The following is a 26,143-nucleotide window of genomic DNA, read 5'->3' as shown; positions in this document are numbered from 1 at the left end:
TTCCAACAAGATCAAGAAAGTCTGAGTCTCTTATGGTGACAGTATGACAATCAGATTACTCCTGTCAGCTGTTAAATAAATACCTTATGTGAGAATTTTTTAATTTTTAGGATTCTTTTGGTTAAAAATAAAAAAAAAGGTATCGAAATAAGTACTGCTTGGGTATTGGTACCGAATTCAAATGATTGTATCGATACCAGTATTAAATATTAAAACGATATCTAGCCCTATTTACCAGTGATTACCTTGAATACATATTACCCATTGGTGAAATACAGTTTACCCTGTACAGTTTCATACAGTTGTTAGGAACTCAAGTACCCTGATCCTTTATGGTATTTTATTGAGATTTTAGCACATAATCGTAAAGTGGAAGGAAAATGACATATGTTTTTCAACAATTCTATCAAATAAAATCTGAAAAGTGTGACATGCAAAAGTATTCAGCCCCCTTTACTCTGAAACAGGAAAGATAAAAGGCATGCACACATCCACAAATCTTGGCCTTTATGGAAGACTGGCAATTAGAAAACCATTGTTTAAATAAAGGCAGTTTGCTATAAGTCATGTAGGAGACACAAGAAACATGTGGCAGAAGGTGATGTGGTCAGATGAGACCAAAGTTGAACTTTTTGGCCTAAATGCAAAGCGCTATGTGTAGCAGTGTGAAACATGGTGGTGGTAGAATCATGCTCTGGGTTGCTTGTTTTTCTTCAGCAGGGAGAGGGAAACTGGTCAGAGTTGATGGGAAGATGGATGGAGCTAAATACAGGGCAATCCTGAAAAAAAAACCTGTTGGAGGCTGCAAAAGACTAGGCACTGGAAGGGAGATTCACCTTCCAGCAAGACAATGACAAAAATCTCAGTCTCTAGATGTGCAAAACTGGTAGAAACATACCCCAAAAGACTTGCAGCTGTAATTGCAGTGAAATGTGGGTCTACTAAGTATTTATAAAATAACTCTCATTCCACTTTGTTTTGGTATGTGACTTAAAACCTCAATAAAATACATCTTTGAGGTTGTAAGGTGACAAAATCTGAAAGTTCAAGAGAACACTATTAATACTTTTGCAAGGCACTGCATATCAGAGAATTAAGACATTCTCTATACACTACAACGTACAGTTATATCTGAATTAGAACAGGTGACCTTGCTTTCTCACTGCACAATACACTGAACATCATAGCCAGCTGAGAGGAGGTCTGGGAGGCAGGAAGTGCTTAAAACCTAAGGCGAGATAAAGTGAAGGAAAGAATGAAACAAACTAGAGAATTTGATTTTACAGCTTCTGGCCTGAAGTGACAAAGGTGGGTGTTTCTCCCGAGTCTGATCAGATTTACTTCTGACCTTTAGAGCAAAATCAATAAAGTCACTGAGGGTGGTATTTCTTTCATCTCAGGAACACTGCACAAGTTACACTTCTCACTGTGAAACCTGAAGAAGCTGACTGATGCGACCTTTTGCATTCATGCACTTACACAGAGAACTTAAGATGCTCATCAGGAACATTCAAGCTTTCAAAAGCAGCTCATACGTACTTCACTACGTCTTTACTGATTTTAGAAACACGAGCAGTGACGCATCCGCTTTCTTAACAAATAAACTACATACCTGAAGACTAAACATCAAAATTCTTTCCTTAAAAGAAATGAAAACTTTATCTTGCTATTTAACAGTACTATTTGGAAAACACATAAAACATTGCATCTTTGATGCAAGCAGATTATATACAATATCCGAGAAATTGTTGTTCAAAGCAAGAGAGTGAGGGAGAGAGAGAGAGAGAGAGAGAGAGAGCGGAACAAGCATTGGTATTACATTAGTTAAACTAGCTGGCTAAAGATTTGAAAAAAAAATCCTTAAAAAGGCCCCTTTCCATTCATTTAAAAAAAATTCTAGCTTTGGTCTCTTATATGAATGAATGCCATTTGTGAAAAAATGTGCTCTGGTGTTTCTATTCAGCCCTATTTTAGATCACTGAATTACAGGTCTTTGAAGAATAACCGCCTCTGCAGGTACAACAACTAAAGGAAACGCGTCACTGACCTACCGTGCTTAGAGCCTATAACAAGACAATTTCAGTGCGCAATTACAGCAGTGAAGCTGTGATGGACACTCACCATATGGACGGTGAAGAGGTCCTGGCGGTTCAGCATTGGGAGAAAATAGGACCAGGCTGTATTCTTGGTCTTCTTGGCATAATCGAAGAAAATGTTGACCCTCTGATGATTTTCCTGTATTGGAAACATGAAAGTTATTTTCCAGGCTTTAACTCTTAGAGCATTTTCACACCTGAAATTCAGCACCAGCGTCCACACCAAGGTTTTTATCTTTGTTACATTTGGTCAGTTAGATTTGTTTTCACACTGCAGTTTAGGGAGTGGAATAAAGTACTTTTTTTTACATCCTGTCGTCATTAGCTACGTGCACATGGGCTGTGTCCCAAACGTAAAATTCCAAAAGTGCTACCACTATGATCGAGAGATCGCTGGTTCGAATCCCGGTCATGTAGCTTGCCATCTGCTGCCGGGGAGCTAAGAGAGCAAAATTATCCTTGTTTTCTCTAGGAGTGGTATATGGTGTTCTTTTCCCTCATCATTCCTTGGGTAATGTTGATCAGCAACTTAATGCCACTGATATAATGATGATAAAATAGCATGCTAATGCATCTACACATTTTTAAAGAGCAGTTAACTTTAATTTATTAACAATAAATAGGCATTGCATAAAAAAACTATTTTTAAATTTTATATTTCAATATTCTTTGTTATATTAGTTTAAGGTATTGTGTTTACTCTATAAATGTACAAAAATGAAAACCTTTGGCTGAATACCTGGGGTAGTGCAATGTAACTAAATTGGAATGCACTTGAAATTCAGCAAGTGAATAATTTGTCTAAAAAGTGAAAAAAAAAGCACATTCTGTGTCAAAATGAATGAAATGACCAAATATGCCAACTGGAACAATAATTTATTTAGTTGCATTTATACTGAATGGTTTGATGGTGTGTGTCTGTTGAGATGTTAACATGTTTGTTGTTTAATAACCATTTTTAAAATGTATATTTGTAATCGATTTTTTTTCTTTTAGGCTATTTAATTAATTCAATGGTGGAAAAAGTGACAAAGTCTATTTAAACATCCAAAACAAAACAAAACAAAATCCTATTATTTACGCCAAATGTTTCATTTTGATCGATTTCACTAAGAAAAAACACAATGGGCAATACTAACTTAAGCAAAAATGAATGAGGCCATGTCTATTTAAACCAATAACAATTATTGTGACAGGTCAACCCTTTTGTGACAGGTCAATCCTGCATGCACACCAAACTCCTCAGAAAGTAACCAGAGCAGGAATTGAACCCAGAACCCTGGAGCTGTGTGATACAAGCTACCGGCATTGCTATTTGCTACCTGAATATTAACACAGCTTCTCAGGCACTTAACTATCTACTGCAAATTACATCTTAGAGCTGACTGTCTAAAATCCAAAGAGAATCAGGCACACAGTTAGATCATACTAAAAGATCTGAAAAATGCAGAGGAAAACATGTTATTTCCTCAGTTTTACCAGCCACAAATGCATCAAAAGGATTTGATTTCAAAATAGTAATTGCTTTTCATTTGAATTCAAAATGAATCCAGCTAACAACATTATTGCATTTAATCTAAGATCTATTGAGTTTTACTGAGTGTGAATCAACTCAGCCCTCTTTTCCTCCCTTAAGAGTAAATCAGGGTGTCAGAAGAACACTGAGGATAAACACAGAGCCTTTGTTTAGAATGAGTTTGGTTCAAACCCGTCTGCACACTTTAACTGATGCCTAAGAGCGAGACATCATTCATCACAGTCAGCTTTAGAGAACCCCAATTTCTGCCACCTGCAGTTTGTCAAAGTCAGAATAGTTGTAACTCACACGCGCTTAACTTTTGAAGTCGGAAAGCGCGATCGATACAAAGCCACAGCTGCACGCTGAAAGCTGGGGTGGATACACTACTCACAATGTGCACAAAAAGCTTGTTTCATCTCCAGAGAAAACTGACAAATTAGAAGCTCACTGACAGCTGCATGTGAGCCTAAGGTCACCATGCCCAATGTGAAGGGTTGGTTACGGAGGTATTAACCCCTCCCAGACCTTTCAATATCTTTAGGATGAGCTGGAGTGACTCAGGACTAGCCATGATCAACATCAGTACCAGACCTCAATAATGATCAATGCAATGAAATCAATCAATCAATCAAATCTAAACAGCTATTTAGTTTTTTAAATTAGTACCAGTCAAAAGTTTGCACACATCTTCTCATTCAATGTTTTTATTTTTTGTATTATAATGCACTTAAAATCCTTTAATTTTTCCCAAAAATTGACAGTGTCCCTTTAAGCCCAGTGCTGAGATTCAGCATTATAAAGGAGTTTCAGTGAAGTTTCTCCAGTATCGAGGCTGAAGAAGTATTAGCATTATCAGCTAACCACAGCACTTGCTCTTTTGCTGGTCAGAGGTAATTTTCAGACTGTAGTCTGTGTATTTACCGTGTTAAAACAAGTTATGTGGGATAAACCGAGAGCTGTTAGGGTTAACACTCAGTGTAGCGGCATTTACTAGCGCTAAGCAATGCTAACTGCAGATAGTACTGCTGCTAACCGCTGCTGCCAACAGTGGCTAGCACTGCTGCTAACCGCTGCTGCTTCTAACTCTGTCTAGCGCTGCTGCTCACAACACTAAAGTACATTCAGACACTTATTCGGTCTTATTTTAACTCAGAAAATTATGCTGCATCATGGGAAAGCATGTCTGCATTTGTGTGTGTGTGTAAATCTATAGAGTGTCTGTACTGCACTAGATAGATCAAACTGTACAGTAACTTCCCCCAAATGTCTGTATAAATTACATGGGGAGAAAAAAAATAATTTGTCCTAATTTTTTTTTTTGTTGTTTTTTGCCTTTAATTGTATTGTACTTGCACCAAACCTTAAAATCCCAATCATGATGCAAAATGAAACATGACTAGTATGTACCATTTTACCCCTAAGATAGATATAAGAATAGACACAGACAGACACAAAGATGCAATAGATTTATTGACTCAGAGACAGCTAGACAGAAAGCTAGAATAAACAGACAGAGCGCTATAGGCAGTTAGACAGACATTAACTAGTGTGTGTGTGTGTGTGTGTGTGTGTGTTATACCTGTAGAGTGTCATCAATCAGGGTCAAGATGTATTGAACCGTTTGCTCCTTTGATATATGGGCCATGAGGTTGAGGAAGGTCTTTGCACACTGCAAAAAATCAATACAAATCAATATAAAATTAACACTAAACTTCTAAACATTTAATCCCAAAAGACAGAAATTATGTCACAAATAACAATGACTAGAAAGCCCTCCATAATTATTGGCACCCCTAGTTAAAATGTGTTAAAATGTATTTCATTTTTATTGCAGAAGCATAATCTCACTCTGAGAACAATATTGAAAAAAGCAACCTTCAACTCAAGTGAACAAAAAAAATAAATAAACATTTTTTATAAAACTACTTGTTCCACAATTATTGGCACCCTTAACAATTTCTTGAAAAGACTCAGGACATTTTAGAATGGTTGTGTAAAGAGGAATAGTGTAAGACCCATTATTCTCTCATCTTGTGAAGAGGTATAGGAGAAGATTATGTGCTGTCTTGTTCGGAAAATTAGGTTGTACAAAGTACTAACTGCACGGGTGCCAATAATTGTGGCACACATAATTTCAAATCAAAGATGTATTTCTTAATGTGTGTTTTTTCCCACCAAATAAAGGCACTTGAATTAAAGCTGAGATTTTCCCTTTTTTTGCATAGTTTTTTGCAATATATATATTAATTAGAAGCCAAAGAACAATTCTTAACCAGGGGTACCAATAATTATGGAGGGTGTTGTATATGTATTCCTGTAGCTAGAATGAACATACTATATGTATTTTTATGGATATATATATATACATGAATATTATTTATATATATATATATATATATATATATATATATATATATATATATATATATATATATATATATATATATATATATATATATATATACATAAAAATACATATAGTATGTTCATTCTAGCTACAGGAATTCAGACTTAATTTGATTCAAAATCCTTTGTTGTCAATCAAAAACACAATAATGTAAACCTAAAGGTCATCGATATTTATCAGGCCATTAATCAGTTAATTAATTCAGTGTTGCTGTTACTACATGGCTGTTATGATTTTTCAGGTGGTTTCTATGGTGTTGTGGAAAAAATATATGGTCACTATAATGTTGCATAGTCATTGCTAGATGGCAATGTGTTTATAGTTGGCTATAATGCTTTTCCGGGCAGTTGCTATGGTGTTTAAGTGGCAAACCTGGTGTTGCTAGGTAATGGCCACGGTATTCCAAATGGTTGCAATAATGTTGCTAAACTGTTGTTGGACGGTTGCTTTGATGTTGGGAGGTGGGAAATATGCTTTTCCATGTGGCTGCTATAGTGTTTCCTATCCCAGGTGTTTGCTATAGTGTTGCTAAATGGTTGCTAGTTAGTTACTATTGGTATCCTGGATGGTTGTTAAGGGATTGCTAGATGGTTGCTATGGTGTTTTCAGGTGATTGCTATAGTGTGTAGTAACTATAGTATCCCAGGTGTTTGCAATTAAGTATGTTTGTTCGTTGGAGATTATAGTATCCAAAGATAATTTTTCAGATGGTTGCTATAGTGTTACTACGTGGTTTATAATGTATTGCTAGGTGGTTGCTATAGTGTTCCCAAGTGGGTAATATGGTGTTGCTAGTGGCTGCTATAATATACCAGGTGTTTGCCATGGTGTTGCTAAATGGTTGCTAGTTGGTTACTAATGGTATCCTGGGTGATTGCTATAAAGCTGCTAAGCATTTCTAGATGGTTGCTATGATGTTTCCAGGTGGTTGCTATAGTGGTTGATATGGTGTTACTAGTGTTTATTTGTGGTTTACGTGTTAATTTGTTGTTTTCTCTTTGGTTTCCATAATGTTGCTAAGTGGTTGCTATGTGGTTCCAGGTGAAATCCAGGTGATTTCTAGGGGGTAATAAGTGGTCACTGTGGTATTGCAGTTGGTTCCTTTGGTCTTTCTAAGGGGTTGCTATGTGGTCACAAATGCATCGTAGGTGGGTAATATAGTGTTGGAAAATGGCTGCTAGGTAGTTACAATGTTTTCCCAGGTGGTTGCTATGGTGTTGCTAATGGATTGCTATGGTATCCCAGGTGGTTACTATAGGATTGCTATTGTAAGTGGCAAGTGGCTGTTACATGTTTGCCATGTTATTCTAGGTGAACTCTATGGGGTTATTAAGTGGTCACTATGGCACCGCAGGTGGTTCCTTTGGTGTTGCTAAATGCTTGCTATGTGGTCACAAATGCATGCTAGGTGGGTGCTTTAGTGAGGGAAATGGCTGGTGGTTAGGTGGTTACAATGTTTTCCCAGGTGGTTGCTATGGTATCCCAGCTGGTTACTATAGGATTGTAACTGTAAGTGGCTGTTAGGTGTTTGGCATGTTATTCTAGGTGATTTCTATGGGGTTATTAGGTGGTCACTACGGCTTTGCAGGTGGTTCCTTTGGTGTTGCTAAGTGCTTGTTATGTGGTCAAAAAAATGCATCCAAGGTGGGTGCTATAGTGTTTGGAAATGGCTGGAGGTTTGGTGGTTACAATGTTTACCCAAGTGGTTGCTATGGTATCCCAGGTGGTTACTATACGTTTGCAACTGTAAGTGGCTTTAGGTATTTGCCATGCTATTCGAGTTGATTTCTATTGAGCTAATAAGTGGTTACTATGGTATTGCAGGTGGTTCCTTTGTTTTTTCTATTGATTGCTATGTGGTCATAAATGTATCCTAGGTGGTTGCTATCATGTTTGTAAATGGCTGCTAGTTGGTTAATTTTTTTTTTTTCCCCAGGTGGTTGCTATGTATCTCAGGTGGTTGTTATATGACTGCTACTGTAAGTGGCTGTTAGGTGTTTGCCATGTTATTATTCCAGGTTATTTCTATGGGGTTAAAAAGTGGTCAGTATGGTATTGCAGGTGGTAACTTTGGTGTTGATAAGTGGTTGCAATGTGGTCATAAATGCATCGTAGGTGGTTGCTATAGTGTTGATAAATGGTTGTCAGGTGGTTACTATGTTTTCCCAGGTGGTTGCTATGGGGTTGCTGATGGATTGCTATGGCATCCCATGTGGTTACAATAGAATTGCTACTGTAAGTGACTGTTAGGTGTATCAGGGGGTTGCTTTGGTGTTTCTAAGTAGGTGATATGGCGTTACCAGTGGATGCTATAGTGTAACAGGTTTTTTCTATGGTGTTGCTGAATGGTTGCTAGTTGGTTACTAGTGGTTTCCTGGGTGGTTGCTATTAGGGGTGGGCAATATTATATCGTATACAATATATTGTGACACAGAAATATCATGATATTAAAAATCCATATCGTGATAATAGTGATGTTCTGTCTTAAAAGTAGTCTATTATTTAATGTGAAGCTTTAGGTGTATTTATTGTATAATTGTTTTAGTTTGCAGTTTATATGCATGCGCTAAATATTCTGCAATATTTTTTGCTGCATTATATTATTTTATGCTATATTATTTATTTTGCCACATTATGATTATGCTGTTATACTATTATACTATATTCCTGAAATTAATTAATTATTTTTCTGTTTTCCTATATCGCCAAGTATATCGTTATCGCAAAAATACCCTGAAATATCGTGATATTATTTTAGAGGCATATCGCCCACCCCTAGTTGCTATAATGCTGTTAAGTGGTTGTTAGATGGCTGCTATTTCTGGTGGATGATATAGTGTTCCTAAGTCATGGATATGATGTTGCAAGGTGATTGCTATAGGTGTTAATTTGTGGTTCATGTGTGGCAACGCGGTTGCTATAGTATCCTAGGTGGTTTGCTATGATGTTGCTAAGTGGCTGCTAGGTGATCATTTTTTCCAGGTGGTTGCTATGGTGTTGCTAATGGATTGCTATGATATCCCAGGTGGTTACTATAGGATTGCTACTGTTGCTGTTAGGTGTTCCAGGGGTTGCTTTGGTGTTTCTAAGAGATTGCTAGATGATTTTTGTATGTTGCTTAGTGGTTGCTAGAGTGTTGCTCCTATGGAGTTTTAGGTTGTTGCTATGATACCCCACTGACATTAATGCCCTGAAGCCATCATAACGTACCTGATGTCCTTCATTGGTCAGAATGGCCTGCTTATCCTCAGAGTGGGCAACTTCAAACTTCTTGATAAACTCACAGTCTTCTCCAGAGATCATCTGACCCCTGAATAAAACACAGAGCAGAAACCCCTCTGGAGTGAGCTTAATTGGTCAAGGGCTTAAAAAGCAATAGAATCAATCTCTGCGAGAAGGGTGGGTGGGAAGGGACATTTTCCCTGATTACATCTGAAAGCAGTTGATGCATTATCACATAAAGTATAGCTCACAGGAGCCTAATTAGAGAAAAATCCTGCTGTTTCTCTAAAAAAAAAAACAATACGAGCTCTCGGCAAGAGCAAGAGAAACGACATTAAGATGAAGCAGCACTCAAACATTCTGGGCATCTAAGGGCAAGCACCTTAGCCAACAAGCAGCCAACCGTAACAGAGAGGTGTTACAATGCCTTTAACAGGACCGTCTGTAGGTAGTGTTCTAGAACATATGAGAGGAGGTCCCAAAGACAAGGATTAAACGTAGTCTTGGAATATAATTGAAATATAAATAAATAAATATATATATATATATATAATTTAATTACAGAAGGAAGGGCCAAGGCTGGTAGAATGATTGATGCAATGTAAAAAAAAAAAAATAGAAAAAAATACATTGACCACACTAATTGTGATAGAAACTTTTGTCATATCACCCAGCCCTAAATAAAAAACAAGAAACAAAAAATTAAATACAGGCCCTTTAAATAAGTTTAAATAGTTGAAAGGTCTCATTCCATCTTTTTTTTTTTTATTATTCATTCAAAATGCCTAGTTGTGGTCTCTAGTATGAAGGAATGCCATGTGAGCTTTTTTGTGAAAAAAAGGCATTGGTGTTTCTATAGAAGCCTGCTTTATTTCACTGAATTATTTCACTGAATTATAGACAAGTTTTGGCTATTCCTCGTGAATATTCATACATGCAAACATCTCGCATCTGATTGGCTAACAGCACTGCAGCAGAGAATGCCTACCTGCCTTCCCCCCACAGTCAAATTTACAGCTCTAAAACTAAAACCGAGGACAAAATGTTTTTAAATATATAGCCTTAGTTAAAGGCATAGCACTGAGTGCTAGGCTGGAGATAACATTTCTGGGCCTCGGCCACAAGGCCTAGCAGATTTCCCACCCCCCGCGGTCACGCAGCGATGCTCTCCCAGCGGCATTGGTAACGTGAGATTTTATTTTACAAAAAACAAAAAAAAAGAAAGGATTTAAGCAAAAGGAAACCTTTAAGTAATAAAAAACTCCAATGTGAGTCAAAAAGTACTGCTACTAAAAGACTTACACACACTCATATAAAAATCACAAGATTCTGACGCAAGATAGGAGTTTTGAGTCAGACGGACTGGAGCGGTTTAGTTCCTCTTTGGAGTGAAACCACAGAAAGAAGGAGACGGAAAATGAACAGGAAAAACATGGGTTGGCTAAACATTTCTGCTTAAAATGAATGTGTTTTAAATAAATAAATGGACAGAGAAACAGAAAGACAGGCAAGTGCTCAGATTTGAAGGCTAGTCTGAACAACATGAACATATAATAAAATCTAAAATAAAAGAGGAACAGAATGTGATGTCCTTTTTCTCTGTAATACTTACTGCAAATAGGACTGCCAGTTGACCTTGTTGGCGCGAACCTCAGCAGCCTTAGCTGCGATGATATTGGTCGGGACGGCAGCGTCCACTGCTCCTCGGATGTCCATGTTTGAATAGGTGGTGTCTCAATGTTCAACCAAGAAAATCTACAGACGAAAAATACAGAATAAATACTCATTACATGTCCAGTAGTTTCATAATGGATCATGTTTGTGATAGAGATGTGCAAGTGTGGAGAAACTTTTAAAGATTTTAAGAACCATCACTTGATGTAAAGACACTTGCATCTCAATTAACACTCAGAAGTACCAATTACAATCACACAAATACCTTGACCTTCATTGACCTCATAATTTTTTTATCCTCTTTTCAACCCTGTTCTTCAGTGGTTACTAGTGCAGGTAATATTTGGATGGTGGATCATTTTCAGTTCTGCAGTGACTGTACTGACATGTGGTGATGTCTTAATTAGTGTGTGTTGTGCTGGTATGAGTGGATCAGACACAGAAGTGCTGTTGGAGTTTTAAACACTCGATTCACTGTCCATTCTATTAAACACCCTCCTATCTATCTGCTCCACCTTCTACCTCCTATTTTCAGGTGCATCTCAAAAATAAGAATAGCATTTAAAAAAAAGTGTATTTATTCCGGTTATTACATTCAAAAAGTGAAAGATGACATGGCTCTCCAAACCATCTCTGATTGTGGAAACTTCACACTAGACCTCAAGCAGCTTGGACTGTATGTCTCTTCACTCTTCCTTCAGACTCTGGTCCCTTGATTTCCAAATGAAATTTAAAATTTTACTGATGGTCAGTGATGGTTCACAGACATGTCATCTGCTGGTGTTGGTCCACTGTGTTGTATTAAGTCCAAAATTGGTGCAGCTTCTACAATTCTAGAAAATTGTGTAGCGCTTAATGGAGATACAGCTTTTGTTTTCCAGTTTTCGTTTTCCAGCAGGACTTGGCACCTGCCCACACTGCCAAACTACTAATTGGGTTTTATATAATATTTCAATTTTTTGAGAGCCTGAGATACTGACCTTTGCGGTTTCAATAGCTATAAGCCATAATTATTGATATTAAAATAAACATTGCTATTAATGCTATTAAATTAGATCATTCTGTGTGTAATACATCTATACAATATATGAGTTTCTGAACTTAATTACTTAAATAAATAAATTTTCAATGATATTCTGTAAAGTCAGAGACAGATGTGTTGCTGCGCAGTTTGTGTTGGTAATACTCTAACTCTAGTGATTCATCAGCAGTCACATGATGCTGCCCACAAGATGCTGTTGGATGGATTATGGATATTTCTGGTTGGTGGACTTCTCTCAGTCTCAGTCTCTCAGGTGACACTGATGTGTTCAGAAACTCAAGTGTACATCCCAGATGGGTCTCATCACTGACATTCATATTTATATTCATGTTGGCAGGGCCCACAGAAACAGGTTTCTGGTTCCCAGCTAGGCTACACATACAGGGCCACATATAAGGACATAGATGTTATGTAGGATAGTGAAGAATTTCAAAATGCTTCTGTTCTGAACTTAGACTGTTCTTAGAACTTAGTTGACCATGCAGGTCAACCATCATTTCCGAGCATGGACAAAATCATGTCAGCTAGCTTACCAGGTCAGCAAGCAAAGTCAGCTAGCTTACCAGGGTATGTTTCCTACTACACTATCAGCGTTTCATATCAAAGCCTCTTCCATATTTTTCCACACAAATGCGTGTCAAATATTTACAACTATGGAAAAAATGTAGAGACCAATTCAGTTTCGAAATATTGTCATTAAGAGCATTTCTTTGCAGAAAATGAGAAATGGCTGAAACAACAAAAAAGATGCAGAGCTTTCAGACCTCAAATAATGCAAAGAAAACAAGTTCATATTCATAAAGTTTTAATAGTTCAGAAATCAATATTTGGTGGAATAACCCTGGTTGTTAATCACAGTTTTCGTGCATATTGGCATGTTTTTCTCCACCAGTCTTACACACTGCTTTTGGATAACTTTATGCCACTCCTGGTGCACGAATTCAAGCAGTTAGGCTTGGTTTGATGGCTTGTCTTCCATCTTCCTCTTGATTATATTCTAGAGGTTTTCAAATTGATAAAATCATCATTTTTGAGTGGTCTCTTTTTTGTCCAGAGTTGTAACGTTATATGTCACTTAGAAGCTTTATAAGCTGGAAAAACGTTCCACATATTTAAAGGTCTGTGACATATCTAAAATAGGAAAATTCATTAAATACAAAGCACAAAATGATGTTAATAATCCTTTCAGAGGCGTTTAACACTGAATGTGGACAAATTCACCTTCTTCATAATATGAGGGTTAATGTAGTTACAGTCGTAGCTAACTAACCTAGCTAGCTCACCTAGATAGCTTGTTAGCATTAGCTAGTAAGGTAGCCAACCTGACATTTCATTAAAGATACACGGCTGAGCTCCACTAAACCACAACATACCAATTCAGATACACAGACAAAATTTAACTAAATTTACTGTTATTAAAAAGCTCAGTATTATCCTCATTCTGCTGTCACTGCAGGCTAACCCAGCTAACAGCTAGCTGAGCTAGTTTTCTTGCTAAGCAGCAGAATAAGCACAGCTAGCTAACGTTAGCTAACTAGCTAACTATCCGTCTCCTGGTTTGTTTACTAGAGCAGCCCTTTATCACAGAGAGTCCTGAGTATCTGTTAGTAAAGAGACAGTAATGCTGGAGCTGTAGTTATAGGATTAGCTGGAGCTGTCTGTATCAGACCTGCAGCTCTGAGGTTAAAGCTCTGCTCCGTCTGAATGTCAGGGAGCTGTCTTAGCAGCGCAGCTAAACACAAAAACACACACATAAACGCACATATAAACACACACAGCACACGGGCCGGTCTCACACTCACCGGGGTGATGATACGGAGGGTGAGACAGGTGAACGCAGAGGTTAAAATCAGTGATAAATTCAGTGTTTGGGTGATTTCTCCTGCTCACCTACCTGCTCTCTCAGCTGCAGCGTCACGAGGCAACAACGCGTCACGAGACCCGGGTCACATGACACCAACTTCACATGTCAGACCAGCAAAATACATTCAGAGAAGCCCATATTATAATACATTAATAATAATAATAATAATAATAATAATAATAATAATAATAATAATAATAATTATTATTATTATTATTATTATTATTATTATTATTATTATTATTATTATTATTATTATTATTATTGTGTATAAAAATAAATAAATAAATATATAGTACAGCGAGTTCTTTGTAAAATGCAAAGACAATTAATTCTAGCAGTTACAGTTAATAATCATACATTTTATTTGTATTTTGCACGTTACATTTAAAAGAAATCTCAAAGTGCTACAGTGTAAAAGGCAACACAATCAGAAGCAAACATTAAGTAACAAGTGGATAAACATAACAATACAACAATACACACGTCAGAGATTTAAATAAAAAATGTCATAGTAGGCCGTCTATAAAGACGCAAACATTAAGTAACAAGTGGATAAAAATAACAATACAACAAAACACACGTCAGAGATAAATAAAAATGTCATAGTATGCAGTCTATAAAGTCTGTGTGCAGTGGATGCTGCTTTTGGCTAGATTTCTGGAGCATTTGAAATTGTGGTTGTAACATTCTGAAGAGAATTTGTGTGACAGGTATAACAGTTGAAAGAAAAAGTATGTGAACCCTTTGGGATTACTTAGATTTTTGCATAAATTGGTCATTAAATGTGTTCTGACCTTCATCTAGGTCACAACAATAGGCAAACACAGCCTGTCTAAACTAATACCACACCAAAAATGATATGTTTGCCTGGTTTTATTGAAAACAACATGTTAACATTCACAGTGAGGGGGAAAAAGTATGTGAAACCTAGGCTAATGACTTTACTGAGAGCTATTTGGTGCCAGGATGTGATGAGTTTGGATGTGTTGGTTAAAGCTGACCTGCCCTTTAAAAAACACACACCTGTTTTGAGTTTGCTGTTCTTAAGAAGCATTGCTTGATGTGAATCATGCCTCGTGAAAAAAAGGGCTCTCAGAAGACCTACGTTCAGGAATTGTTGACTTGCATGAAGCTGGAAAGGGTTACAAAAGTATCTCTAAAAGCCTTGATGTTCACGTGTCGACGGTAAGACAGACGGTCTACAAATGGAGAAAGTTCAGCACTGTTGCTACTTTCCCTAGGCGTGGTCGTCCTGTAAAGATGACTGCAAGAGCACAGCGGAGAATGATCAATGAGGTGAGGAAGAATCCTAGAGTGTCAGCTAAAGACAAACATTAAACAAGAATTGAGTTCATGGAAGGACACCACGGAGGAAGCCACTGTAAATAAGCACCTGGATGTTCCACAGCACTGCTGGCAAAATATACTGTGGACAGATGAAACCAAAATTGAGTTGTTTGTAAGGAACAAAAAGGCACAGAACACCATCATCAAAACCTCATTCTAGCTGTGAAATATGGTGGAGGGGGCATCATGGTTTGGGGCTGCTTTGCTGCCTTAGGTCCTGGACGGATTGTCGCCATCAATGAAAACATGAATTCCCAAGTTTACAAAGACATTCTGCAGGAAAACTTAAGACCATCTGTCCGCCAACTGAAGCTCAACAGAGGATGAAAGAAAGAAGTAAATCAACAAGCAATAAGAGTTCCTTTCACTGGAAATAAGGGGCTGATTCCTGAAAAACAACTTCAGACCATAATCCCCCCTCTACCAAACTTTACACTTGGCACAATGCAGACAGACAAGTATCGCTCTCCTGGCAACTCCCAAAAACAGACTCCCAGACCACACTGACACTTTGTACACTGCTCTAGAGTCCAGTGGTATCGTGCTTGACACCACTGCATTCAACAATTGTGTTGCATTGCATTGCTTGGTGATGTAAGACCTGAGAGTGACCCATTCCTTCACTAATGCTTGTAGTAGAAGTTTGCATGCTTGAAAGGCCATGGAAGTGACTGGAACAGCAGAATTCAATGATTTACAGTATATATTTATATCAATAAGAATGTACACTGCATATCAGAGAGATGGTGCGCTCGCATGTATGACACACAGTAACACAGGCACACAAACCCACACCTACATCCTGTCTTAATCTGCCCTAAGCCTGTGAGAGGCACTAAACCACCGTGGGACAAGGCTTAATGGGAGAGTGACCATAATCCCCTTTGCCCTCTCCACTATGGATACACACTGCAGTGCTCACTGGAGTTGTAGCCGTATCGCTTCTCCCTCCTCATTAAGGACCAACAGTGATGTTGGCGCTGCCACAGATGGATGGATGGCTTCGGTTCCCTAAGCCTGCGCCGTCTCACTGACAACCCTGCCTGCTGCTGCTGAAGTGAGAATGCTCTCCAACAGGATTGTGATAAAGTGGGAAGTATCTTCTGCGGTGCAGTGTATTGACCACACACACTTCTTTATGTGTGGGCAGCTGCAGCGGCTGCTCTTCGCCTGCCGGCACGGGGAGGGTTATTTGGCTCCAGTTCCAAGTTATGAAAGTGACATTGAGCACGGACATGGACCGGTGGAACCTATATCCTTCCAGGTAAGAGCATGTGATGAACAGGAACCACAGCTTATAGACTTAACAAACAGAGCTCTGGTTTAGTGGACATCTCAGCATCGCATCATAAATATATGAAATAAAAAAAGTACAAAAAAAAGGACCAATGGAAACCTGTAAGAATGGAGACTTGTAAAAAAAAAAAACATTTAATCTCACCTCACACTTCTCTTATGAATAAAAATATCATATCTGCATGATCGCTGGTTTCCATACACAACCAGGTCTGGCATAAAAGTGGACATTAAGTAAATGTAAAAATGTAGTCCAGCAAAATACCTACAATTTTGTATAATAAATTAGAAGATGGCGATATTGAAAAATAATTTTATCACAATATTTAAAGACATTTTCATGATCCACAATATTAATCACAATATTTTGAAACACAGACAAAATGCAGAAAAAGCAAAATGTAAGCACAAAATGAACATATATAAAAAAGTTATTCAGTGTTTATTTAATTTAATGGGTCTGAAATGTTGATGTTTAACCCTTTCAGACCCTGCATCCATTACAATAGACATCATATATTTTCTTCATTTTTAAATGTGTTTTGTTGCACAGAACACTATTTAAGAGCTGTTTGTTGTCCATCAGAATAGACCATGAATCAGCCAATAAACATGTTTCTAAACCAATTAAATAGTAGCTTGGCCCCGGCCACTGCACTGGAAAAACTAGTAGTAGCAGTAGTAGTACTAGAGCCATTGAGGCGTTGAGTAACAGCTATTTTTTTACTAATTTAATGTCATTTAGAATGTGATTAGAACACTTTTAAATAATGTTTTTACTGTTTAGGGATGGTTTATGAAATAAAAAGGTCAATAGAAAATATTACACACAAACTATTACTGGAGAGAATTCAGGTCTAAAAGAGTTAAGACACAGCACTTACTGAGTACTACTTACTGACTTACTGATAGTGGTTGGGAATGGAATCTGTCGTCTGAAGGATATAATTTCTCTTAAATATACCATAAAACATTGTTTTAGATTAGTTTTTTGATAAACTTTTGATTAAGCAATTTATATAAAATATACAGTACCAGGCACAAGCTTGAGCACACCTTCTCTTTCAATGTTTTTATTGTTTCCCACATTGTAATAATTGTAAATGATACTATGCAGGAACACATAAGGAATCATGTAGTAACTTAAAAGTGTTAAACAAACCAAAATACTCGTTTAGGTGACTCTTATCTGGGGTGCTGTTAACTTGTGGTTTCTGAGGCTGGTAACATTGATAAACTTATCCTGTGCAACAGAGGTAACTCTTGGTCTTCCTTTCCTACAAGGTCCTGATGAGTTCCAGTTTCATCCTAACGTTTTTGATTGTCTTTGTGACTGCACTTTTAAATTATACTTTCAAAGTTGTTGAAATTTTTCATATTAAACCAATGTTTCAATGTTTATGTCTGTGTTCCATGTTAATTATTGTCGGCTTTGACATCCAACTTACCTATGAGGTGACTTTAACACAGCATAAGTCACTTTAACATTGGTATGGCTTGTTTTTATGTAACATGATAACATACTACAGTATTAAGCTTTTTGTCATAGTGTGATAGTAAATATAGAAGCCATTCCCATTTCGTTTATGAAATGTTTTTATCCCAGGTGAATCAGTAACATTAGTAATTTCCTGGAAAATGGTTATTCCACCACCATGTAAAACTAGTCCTGTCTCAACAGAGCTGTACTTTCTTTTTTTGTACTTTTTTTTCAACTTAATCTTTACCTGCTTCTTCTGTATCATATTGTTGTGACTGTTGCTATAGACTTCTAGAAACTGGACGGGGCGGGGGACAGTGCTTTCTATTCCATTGGGGACCCGATGACACAGTATCTAGAGGTAGTTCTCTGAAACTACAGCTCATCATTAGTCATGTGAATACTCACATTAGTTTTGGACTGGAGTTGATGTAAGAGAAGATGGCAAATATTGCAAAAACGACAGATTATGAAAGTTATTCATTTTGCATTCCTTTCTCATATCCTACCTATTAATTCATTGGCTCATCAGTCGACTTCTTGGGACTTAAATTCAAGATGGTGGCACTCTGAGAACTACCTCAAGCTACTGTGTGTATAAACAGTCTTTTCAGTGTTGTAAGTGTGCAGTTAGCAAATACAAGGCAATTCCATAAAAAAAACATACTGCCGCATTTCGATTTTTCCTCTTATTCCTCAATATTGCTGATGACTATATTTAGTTTTTTCTATATATTTTTCTATATATATATATATAATATTTCCTTTAAATAAATAGATATGGCATACATAGAGTGCGGCACGGTGGCGCGGTGGGTAGCACTTCTGCCTCACAGCAAGACGGCCTGGGTTCGATTCCCGGCTGGGGCGACCCTGGTCTTTCTGTGTGGAGTTTGCACGTTCTCCCCGTGTCTGCGTGGGTTTCCTCCGGGTTCTCCAGTTTCCTCCTACAGTCCAAAGATGGCATGTTCAGGCTAATTGGAACTTGATTGAAATTGCCCCTTAGGTGTGAGTGTGTGAGGGAATGTGTCTGTGGTATTAAAAAAAAATTTCAGCGATGGATTGGCGGCCTGTCCAAGGTGTACCCTGCCTTCTGCCCGATGCCTGCTGGGAATGGCTCCAGCCCAACCCCCCGCGACCCTTCACGGATAAAGCGGTTGACAATGAGATGAGATGGCATACATTGGGTCCTATCTTACATCCTGCACAGGGTGTGTCGAGATGCTCATTGCTATCTTACTCCCCACTAACATTGTCTATTTCCACGTCTTAAGCCAGCATCCTTTAAATAGCAATGCCGTTTGTGAATATATCTGCGTGGTGGTCTGGAAGACAGCTTATACACGCTCTTGGTAATGGAAAACACAGGTGTGCCACTCAGAAGTTTGTTGCTAACTTGGCAACGCGGGTACCTGTAAATAATCTGCTGATGCACCTTCAAAGGGTGTATGAGCAGGTTAATTTAGCTGCTGAAAAGCAGCAATATGCCATTCAAATAGCAATATGCCAAAATCAGAGCACACCTGCCTTTTAAACAGAATGGAAACTGATAGGCTGATTGGTTTATTACATGTAACACACCCATGTTTAATTGAGAAAATTAGTACAAGTCAAGTCAAGAGTCAAGAGGCTTTTATTGTCATTACATCTGAGTACAGGTACACAGTGTGATGAAATTACGTTCCTCCGGAACCATGGTGCAACATAGAACAACAAGCAATAGACAACATAAAGTGCAGGAGTGACGACAGTGCAACATAAAATTATAAAATTATAACACTAAATAACAATAAATACAATAAATACAAAGGACGAGACAATTTAAAGACAGGACAGTGCAGTACCGATACGGTATAATAAGTGTATAGTGGGGATAAGGTGCAGAGATGTGTGACATACTGTAACATATAGAACATATATAATCACAGCAGTTACTGAGGTAGAGTTTATAGTTTTTAAGAGTGCAGCAAATAAAGTCATGTCAGCCTCTGTGTGCTGACTGGGTGTGTGTGTGGGTGAAGTTCAGTTCTTGTGAGTGTAAAGGGGGGGGGGTGTACAGTTTAGTTTTGTCTGAGTGTGTTGGGTGAGTGGTGGGTGGGGTGGGGGTTCAGTTCTGTCTCTGTGCGTTGAGAAGTCTGACTGCCTGGTGGATGAAGCTGTTGCAGAGTCTAGTAGTGGAGGCTCGGATGCTCCTGTATCTTCTGCCGGACGGCATCAGACCGAAGAGTCCGTGTGAGGGATGGGTGGGGTCGTCCACAATGCTGGTGGCTTTGAGGATGCAGCGTGAGGTGTAGATCTCGGCGATGGAGGGAAGAGAGACGATGATCTCAGCTGTCCGCACTATCCGCTGTAGGGTCTTGCGGTCTGAGGTGTTGCAATTCCCAAACCAGACGGTAATGCAGGTGCTCAGGATGCTTTCTACAGTCCCTCTGTAGAACATGGTGAGGATGGGGGGTGGGGGATGTGCTTTCCTCAGTTTGAGCTGTACTTTGCAGTACAGTCATGAGTCAGCAGAGTGAACAGCAGTGGGCTGAGCACACAGCCCTGGGGGGTGCCAGTGCTCAGTATGGTGGTGCTGGAGGTGTTGTTTCCAATCCTGACTGATTGTGGTCTCTCAGTCAGGAAGTCTAAAACCCAGTTGCAGAGGGAGGAGTTCAGGCCCAGCAAGCTCAGTTTTCCGATCAGATGCTGAGGGATGATGGTGTTGAATGCTGAACTGAAGTCGATGAACAGCATTCGAACATAGCAGTCTTTGTTGTCCAGGTGGGTGAGAGCCAGGTGGAGTGCAGTAGAGATGGCATTGTCTGTTGATCTGTTTGGACGATACACAAACTGCAGAGGATCCAGTGAGGACGGGAGCTGGTTTTTGATGTGCCTCATGACCAGCTTCTCAAAGCACTTCATGATGATGGGAGTAAGTGCAATGGGACGGTAGTCATTAAGGCAGGACACTTGAGACTTCTTCGGCACAGGAACGATGGTGGTCGTCTTGAAGCACGTCGGCACGATTGCAGTACTCAGAGAGATGTTGAAAATGTCCGTGAGAACATCCGTGAGTTGTTCTGCACATCCTCTGAGCACTCTGCCAGGTATGCTGTCTGGTCCTGGGGCTTTCCGTGGGTTGACTCTGAGTAGAGTTTTCCGCACATCAGCTGAGGACAGGCACAGTACCTGATCGTTTGGAGGAGGTATAGTCTTCCTTGCTGTTGTGTAGTTCTGTGCTTCGAACCTTGCGTAGAAGGAGTTCAGTGCATCTGGAAGGGAGGCATCACTGTTACAAGCAGGGGGGGGTGACTTGTAGTTGGTGATGGTCTGGATGCCCTGCCACATGCGCCGAGTGTCAGTAGTGTCCTGGAAGTGGGCGTGGATTTTCTTTGCATAGGTGCGCTTTGCCTCTCTGATCCCCCGGGAGAGCTTGGCTCTAGCTGTTCGGAGGCCAGCCCTGTCCCCTGACTTAAAGGCCTTGTCTCGGGATCTCAGCAGCACACGCACCTCTGCAGTCATCCATGGCTTCTGGTTGGGGCGGGTTGTGATGGTTTTGGAGACAGTAACATCCTCAATGCACTTGCTGATGTAGCCAGTCACTGAGTCTGTGTACTCCTCCAGGTTGATGGAGTTATCAGAGGTAGCAGCTTCTCTGAACATGTCCCAGTCAGTGTGCTCAAAACAGTCCTGAAGAGCAGAGATGGCTCCTGGAGGTCAGGTTGTAACTTGCTTCTTCTCTGATTTGGCACGTCTGATGAGCTGTCTGTATGCTGGGATGAGCATGACAGTGATATGATCAGAGTAGCCGTAGTGGGGGCGGGGCTCTGCTCTGTACGAACCGGGAATGTTAGTATACACACAATCGAGCAGGTTAGCTCCACGGGTTGGAAAATCCACATGTTGGTGAAAGCTGGGCAGCAGAGCCTTCAGATTACTGTGATTAAAATCACCAGCAACAATAAACAGTCCGTCGGGGTGTGAGTTCTGGAGTTTGGAGATAACAGTGTACAGTTCTTGCAGAGCGTTAGCATTAGCACCGTTAGCATTTGCACTGGGTGCTACATACACTGCTATTATGTACACGCTGCTAAGCTCTCTGGGCAGGTAGAATGGCCTGGCTCTGACTACAGCAAACTCCACCAGCGGCGAGCAGTAGCTGGAGATCAGCGCAGCGTTGTTACACCATGCTGTGTTGATGTAAACACACACCCCACCTCCACGTACCTTGCCCAAGAGGCCGGCGTCGCGGTCCGCGCGGTAGCATAGCATGCCGCTCACCTCAATCACGGAGTCCGGGATGGACTTCGTTAACCACGTCTCCGTGAAAACGAACACACAGCAGTCTCTGAACTCGCGCTGGGATGTCCACTGGAGCCGGAGATAGTCAATCTTGTTCGGCAGGGAGCAAACGTTGGAGAGAAGGAGAGATGGAACCGCTGGCCGGCTGGAGTTAGCCATTAGCTTAGCGCGGACACCGGCTCTCTTACCGCGCTTTCGGCTCCTCGCGCAACGCTTGCGGAGAGACCGCTTCCGGATAGCAGGCTCAGGAAACGCCTCGGATCTTAGCAGGCCTAGCGCGCGTAGCTCCGCTCGTAGACCGTCTGTAAGTACAGATTTTTGTTGATTTTGCAGGTCTAGCAGGGTCTGTCGGTCGTAAGTTGTTCCCATAGCGAACTTTTGCATGATTGCGAGTTCAGATCGGATTATTTACACAGAAAAACAAAAGCACCGTGTTTTGCTTCCGGAGTAGCCGCTGCGACTGCTCGCGCCGCCGACAGGAAGAGAATGCGTCTTTTGCGCATTTTGAGCTGTGCAAGGCATACTTTTCCTGTCATTACGATAGCAAAGACACACTGACACACTAAATGAAGCTGCTCGGTACAGAGTTAAAGGCTCTCCTACAAATCTGCCAGTCAATCACTGCAAATAAACAGGATGTACTTCTCGTAACATGGAGCTTTTTCTGTGAAGCAGTGTAAAAATAATACTCCTCTACTATCTGCACCAGGACAGCTCTTTTCTCCAGATTTATACAACATGTTAGGTGGCAGGTATATTTCCTTCCAGTTACCTTTTCAAGAGAAACAAGAAGTCAAAAGATCAGGAGAGTGACTGCAGGCACGTATTCATTCCACTGTTGTTATTTTTTTCCCGTGGAGACGGCCATCTTTGTTTCTTCAAAACCAGCCTATTTATAGGAAGCTCTGCTCTGTGAATAGGAGAAGCGATTAAGTCCACTTGGCCAGTTGCGTAATCGAGCGAGAGTGTGTTCAGAGCAGTTTCCAGTGGGTTAAAATAGCTCCACGCTCAAACAAGCTCATTATATGGGCTTACACATCAGCCGTAGCCTATTATGGATACATTTATATTTGAAGTAAACTGGGAGCTGCTGATACTGAGTAACTAAACAGAGCAATTTCCACAGACTGTTATTTTTTATATGTGTAGTGTCTTATTTAAAAAGATCTGGGTCATTTATAGTATACTATACTTATGCTGCCTTCAAGTCGTGTCAGAAATATTGTATTTGCGAGATAAGTGCACACTTAGGAGCAGGTGTAAATAGGGAAAAAAGTAAAAGAAAAAGTAAATAAGGGAAAAAAGCTTTTTTTTTTCTAGAGTACTTGTGTTGTTTCTGACCAAAATCATTTCATGATTTATTTACAAGCTACATAGTTTTACAAGTATGTACAAGTTTACGAAGTGGATTTAAAGGCAGCATTATGAACATATATATTCACTGTCTAATGAAAAACAAGTATCTCTATTTTTTTTATTTGTAGTTTACTACATAATCTAAACTCACAAACTGTCACTTACACTATCTCAGCATCTCTTGATGAATGTACCAATAGAAATTCTCCTAAACTTGGGGCTCCGAGTGGTCCAGCAGGCTAAAGCACTGCCACTATAATTTGGAGATTGCTGGTTCGAATTCCGTTCATGTAGTTTGCCATCAGCTGCCGGTGCCCCGAGAGAGCACAATTGGCCTTGCTTTGTCTGGGTGAAATAAACCAAACAAGGGCAAAAGAACCACTTACCACTGTAATGACAGACAGAACCAATCAAATGCTTAACGAGGAGTTGAGGGGTATATATAGTGCATGAAACAGGTGAAGTAAATACTCTAACGATATTCTTGTAAGCAGTTTTGTATTATTTTGTATTTATTTTACTATTTATTTTATTTACCTTTAATTATTTGTTTGCAGCTTATATAAATGTACTGACCATTTTGTATTTTAGTTTTGTGGTAGATTTCTATTGTTACATTATTTCTTTTTTTGGTTACATGTTTTATTTTGTTACATTATTATTATTTTATACAAGGTCAGACGTGACTACATAGATATAGATTTTTAGTCAAGCTAAATTTCTGAAATGTATATTTATACTAAACAACAACAACCTTTGTTTTGTTGCAATATATAAGTATATTCTTAAAATAAACTAAAATTGTTATACAGTACATTATTTTAGAGCTATATTCCCCTCCTTTAATTAGTAGCATAGATATGTAAATTAATCTTGAAGTGATAATTCAGGAGATGGCTTGTGAGTGCCCACACCTATATGAGGTGTTATCTTGTGAGTGAGGTTAAACATTGGTCAGCACTTTGTCAGTGCATGTCAGTGTAAGCAGAAGAGTCGATAATTTACTATATATGTAAATATATTTAGGACCATAAGCAATTTTCTAATTTTCTAATTTTCTAATGTCTATGCAAGACAGTAAATTACATTAATTTAAATGAGAATATGAAAGAAAAAAAGGAAGTTAATTAAACAAGGTGAAAATGACAATTTCAATTGAATACATTTCATTTCTAAACAAGTATTATTATTTTTTTAAACTGTGATGTAGGTTTAGTAATGACAAACAGTAATGAAACAGGCTTGGTTGAACAAAAAAGATCAAATAAAAAAATATTAAAACTTTCTCAAAGATTTTAGAAAAATGAAATAACAGCTTGTTCTGCAATGAGTTTCAAGCCCAAGCCCATTTTTCCAAGCTTAGTAAAAACATCTGGCACCTGAACCACACCCTAGTTCTTAGAGTGAGTTTAGTAAGCATCCTTATTAAATGTCAGAATAAATGTAATTTATAGAGACAAGCATCTCTATGAATAAATAAAAAACAATGTCTATTAAAGCTCGTAGAAGAAGAAAGCCTTCCAACATGATCACAGAACTCACAGTGATTACTTTTCTAACTGTCAGCCACTATAAGTCTGAGTGCAGAGTGGATAAACAAACAAATACCATACAATAACCTTTAACCACCAGCTAATTTTCAGTCAAACAGTGGAAGCAAACATTATACCTTCATATGTGTCACATTCAAAGAGAAACATGAGAGACGGTAAAGCTGGACACATTAAATTCAATGTTTTTCATTATTTAAGAATGTTCTGTATTGTAGATTAATACTAAAATCATTCAAACTATGAATAAAAACATATAACTTTTTAAACAATAATTAACAAAAAAGTGTTAAAGAAACTACTCTTGCACATCTTGCTTATTTTATCAGTCAGTTTTATGAGGTAGAGTCATCTGGAATGGCTTTCAGTTAACAGCTGTGCTTAACTTCGTCAAGAGTTAATTACTACCTAATTTCTTGCCTCTTAATCAGTTGTAAACTTGTGAAGAGGTACAGTTGGTATACAGTCAATATAACTATTTGAGTAATGTTCTAATCCATAAAAAAATACTTCAATAAATGAAGGTCATTATGTAAATAAATACATAAAAAGGCCAAAAGGTAGAACAGAAAATAACAAAATAAAAGACGAAAAAATTAAGAAAACTCAAATAACACAGCTCATTGGGGCACTGTCACTAAAATTAATTCAAATTAAAATGTATATATAAAAATGTAAAAGGCCAAAAATAAAAAGGAACAAAAAATAAAAGAATGAAATGAATAAATAAATAAATACAAAAAAAACCCAAAATGGCCAAAAAGTAAAAGAGAAAATAAAATAAATAAAAAGGATGGAAGAAAGGAAATAAGAAAACTCAAATAAAACAGCTCACTGTTGCACCGTTGCTAAGATTAATTCAAATTAAAATGAACTGAATACATAGAGAAGTTTTTACAGTGAACTTTTAGTCAGACTGCTGTTTATTAATGCAGAAAACTGACCCAGTGTCAGGGTTGTTACTGTTGCACATCCACTAGACCAGCAGATGAGCTACATGACT

The 26,143-nt window shown here is 38.7% G+C and overlaps 2 protein-coding genes across 5 annotated transcripts in view; one reads left to right on the top strand and one right to left on the bottom strand.

The window, feature by feature from the left end:
• Positions 1 to 13,921, bottom strand: part of atp6v1h (ATPase H+ transporting V1 subunit H) — a 95,113-nt gene extending 81,192 nt beyond the window's left edge. For 2 of the 3 annotated variants that reach the window (XM_007260175.4, XM_015608574.3), the window contains exons 1-5: positions 13,763 to 13,896; positions 10,857 to 10,999; positions 9,233 to 9,332; positions 5,195 to 5,284; positions 2,122 to 2,235 (exon numbers count right to left, since the gene is read on the bottom strand). In XM_007260175.4, the coding sequence (XP_007260237.1) occupies positions 2,122 to 2,235; positions 5,195 to 5,284; positions 9,233 to 9,332; positions 10,857 to 10,960 (408 nt within the window). In that variant the 5' untranslated portion in view covers positions 10,961 to 10,999; positions 13,763 to 13,896. Of the gene's footprint in view, positions 1 to 2,121; positions 2,236 to 5,194; positions 5,285 to 9,232; positions 9,333 to 10,856; positions 11,000 to 13,762 lie in introns of all 3 variants that reach the window. The other variant, XM_007260174.3, reaches the window with a different exon arrangement.
• Positions 13,922 to 16,057: 2,136 nt separating this feature from the next.
• The window catches only part of rgs20 (regulator of G protein signaling 20), a 48,385-nt gene continuing 38,299 nt past the window's right edge, over positions 16,058 to 26,143 (top strand). For both annotated transcript variants that reach the window (XM_007260180.3, XM_007260179.3), the window contains exon 1: positions 16,058 to 16,438. In XM_007260180.3, coding sequence (XP_007260242.2) covers positions 16,238 to 16,438 — 201 coding nt within the window. In that variant the 5' untranslated portion in view covers positions 16,058 to 16,237. The remainder of the gene's footprint in view (positions 16,439 to 26,143) is intronic.

The sequence above is a fragment of the Astyanax mexicanus genome, chromosome 8 (assembly GCF_023375975.1).
Source record: "Astyanax mexicanus isolate ESR-SI-001 chromosome 8, AstMex3_surface, whole genome shotgun sequence".
Taxonomy (NCBI): domain Eukaryota; kingdom Metazoa; phylum Chordata; class Actinopteri; order Characiformes; family Acestrorhamphidae; genus Astyanax; species Astyanax mexicanus.
The sequence above is the reverse complement of the archived record's forward strand: the minus strand, read 5'-3'. Positions and strand labels throughout refer to the sequence as shown.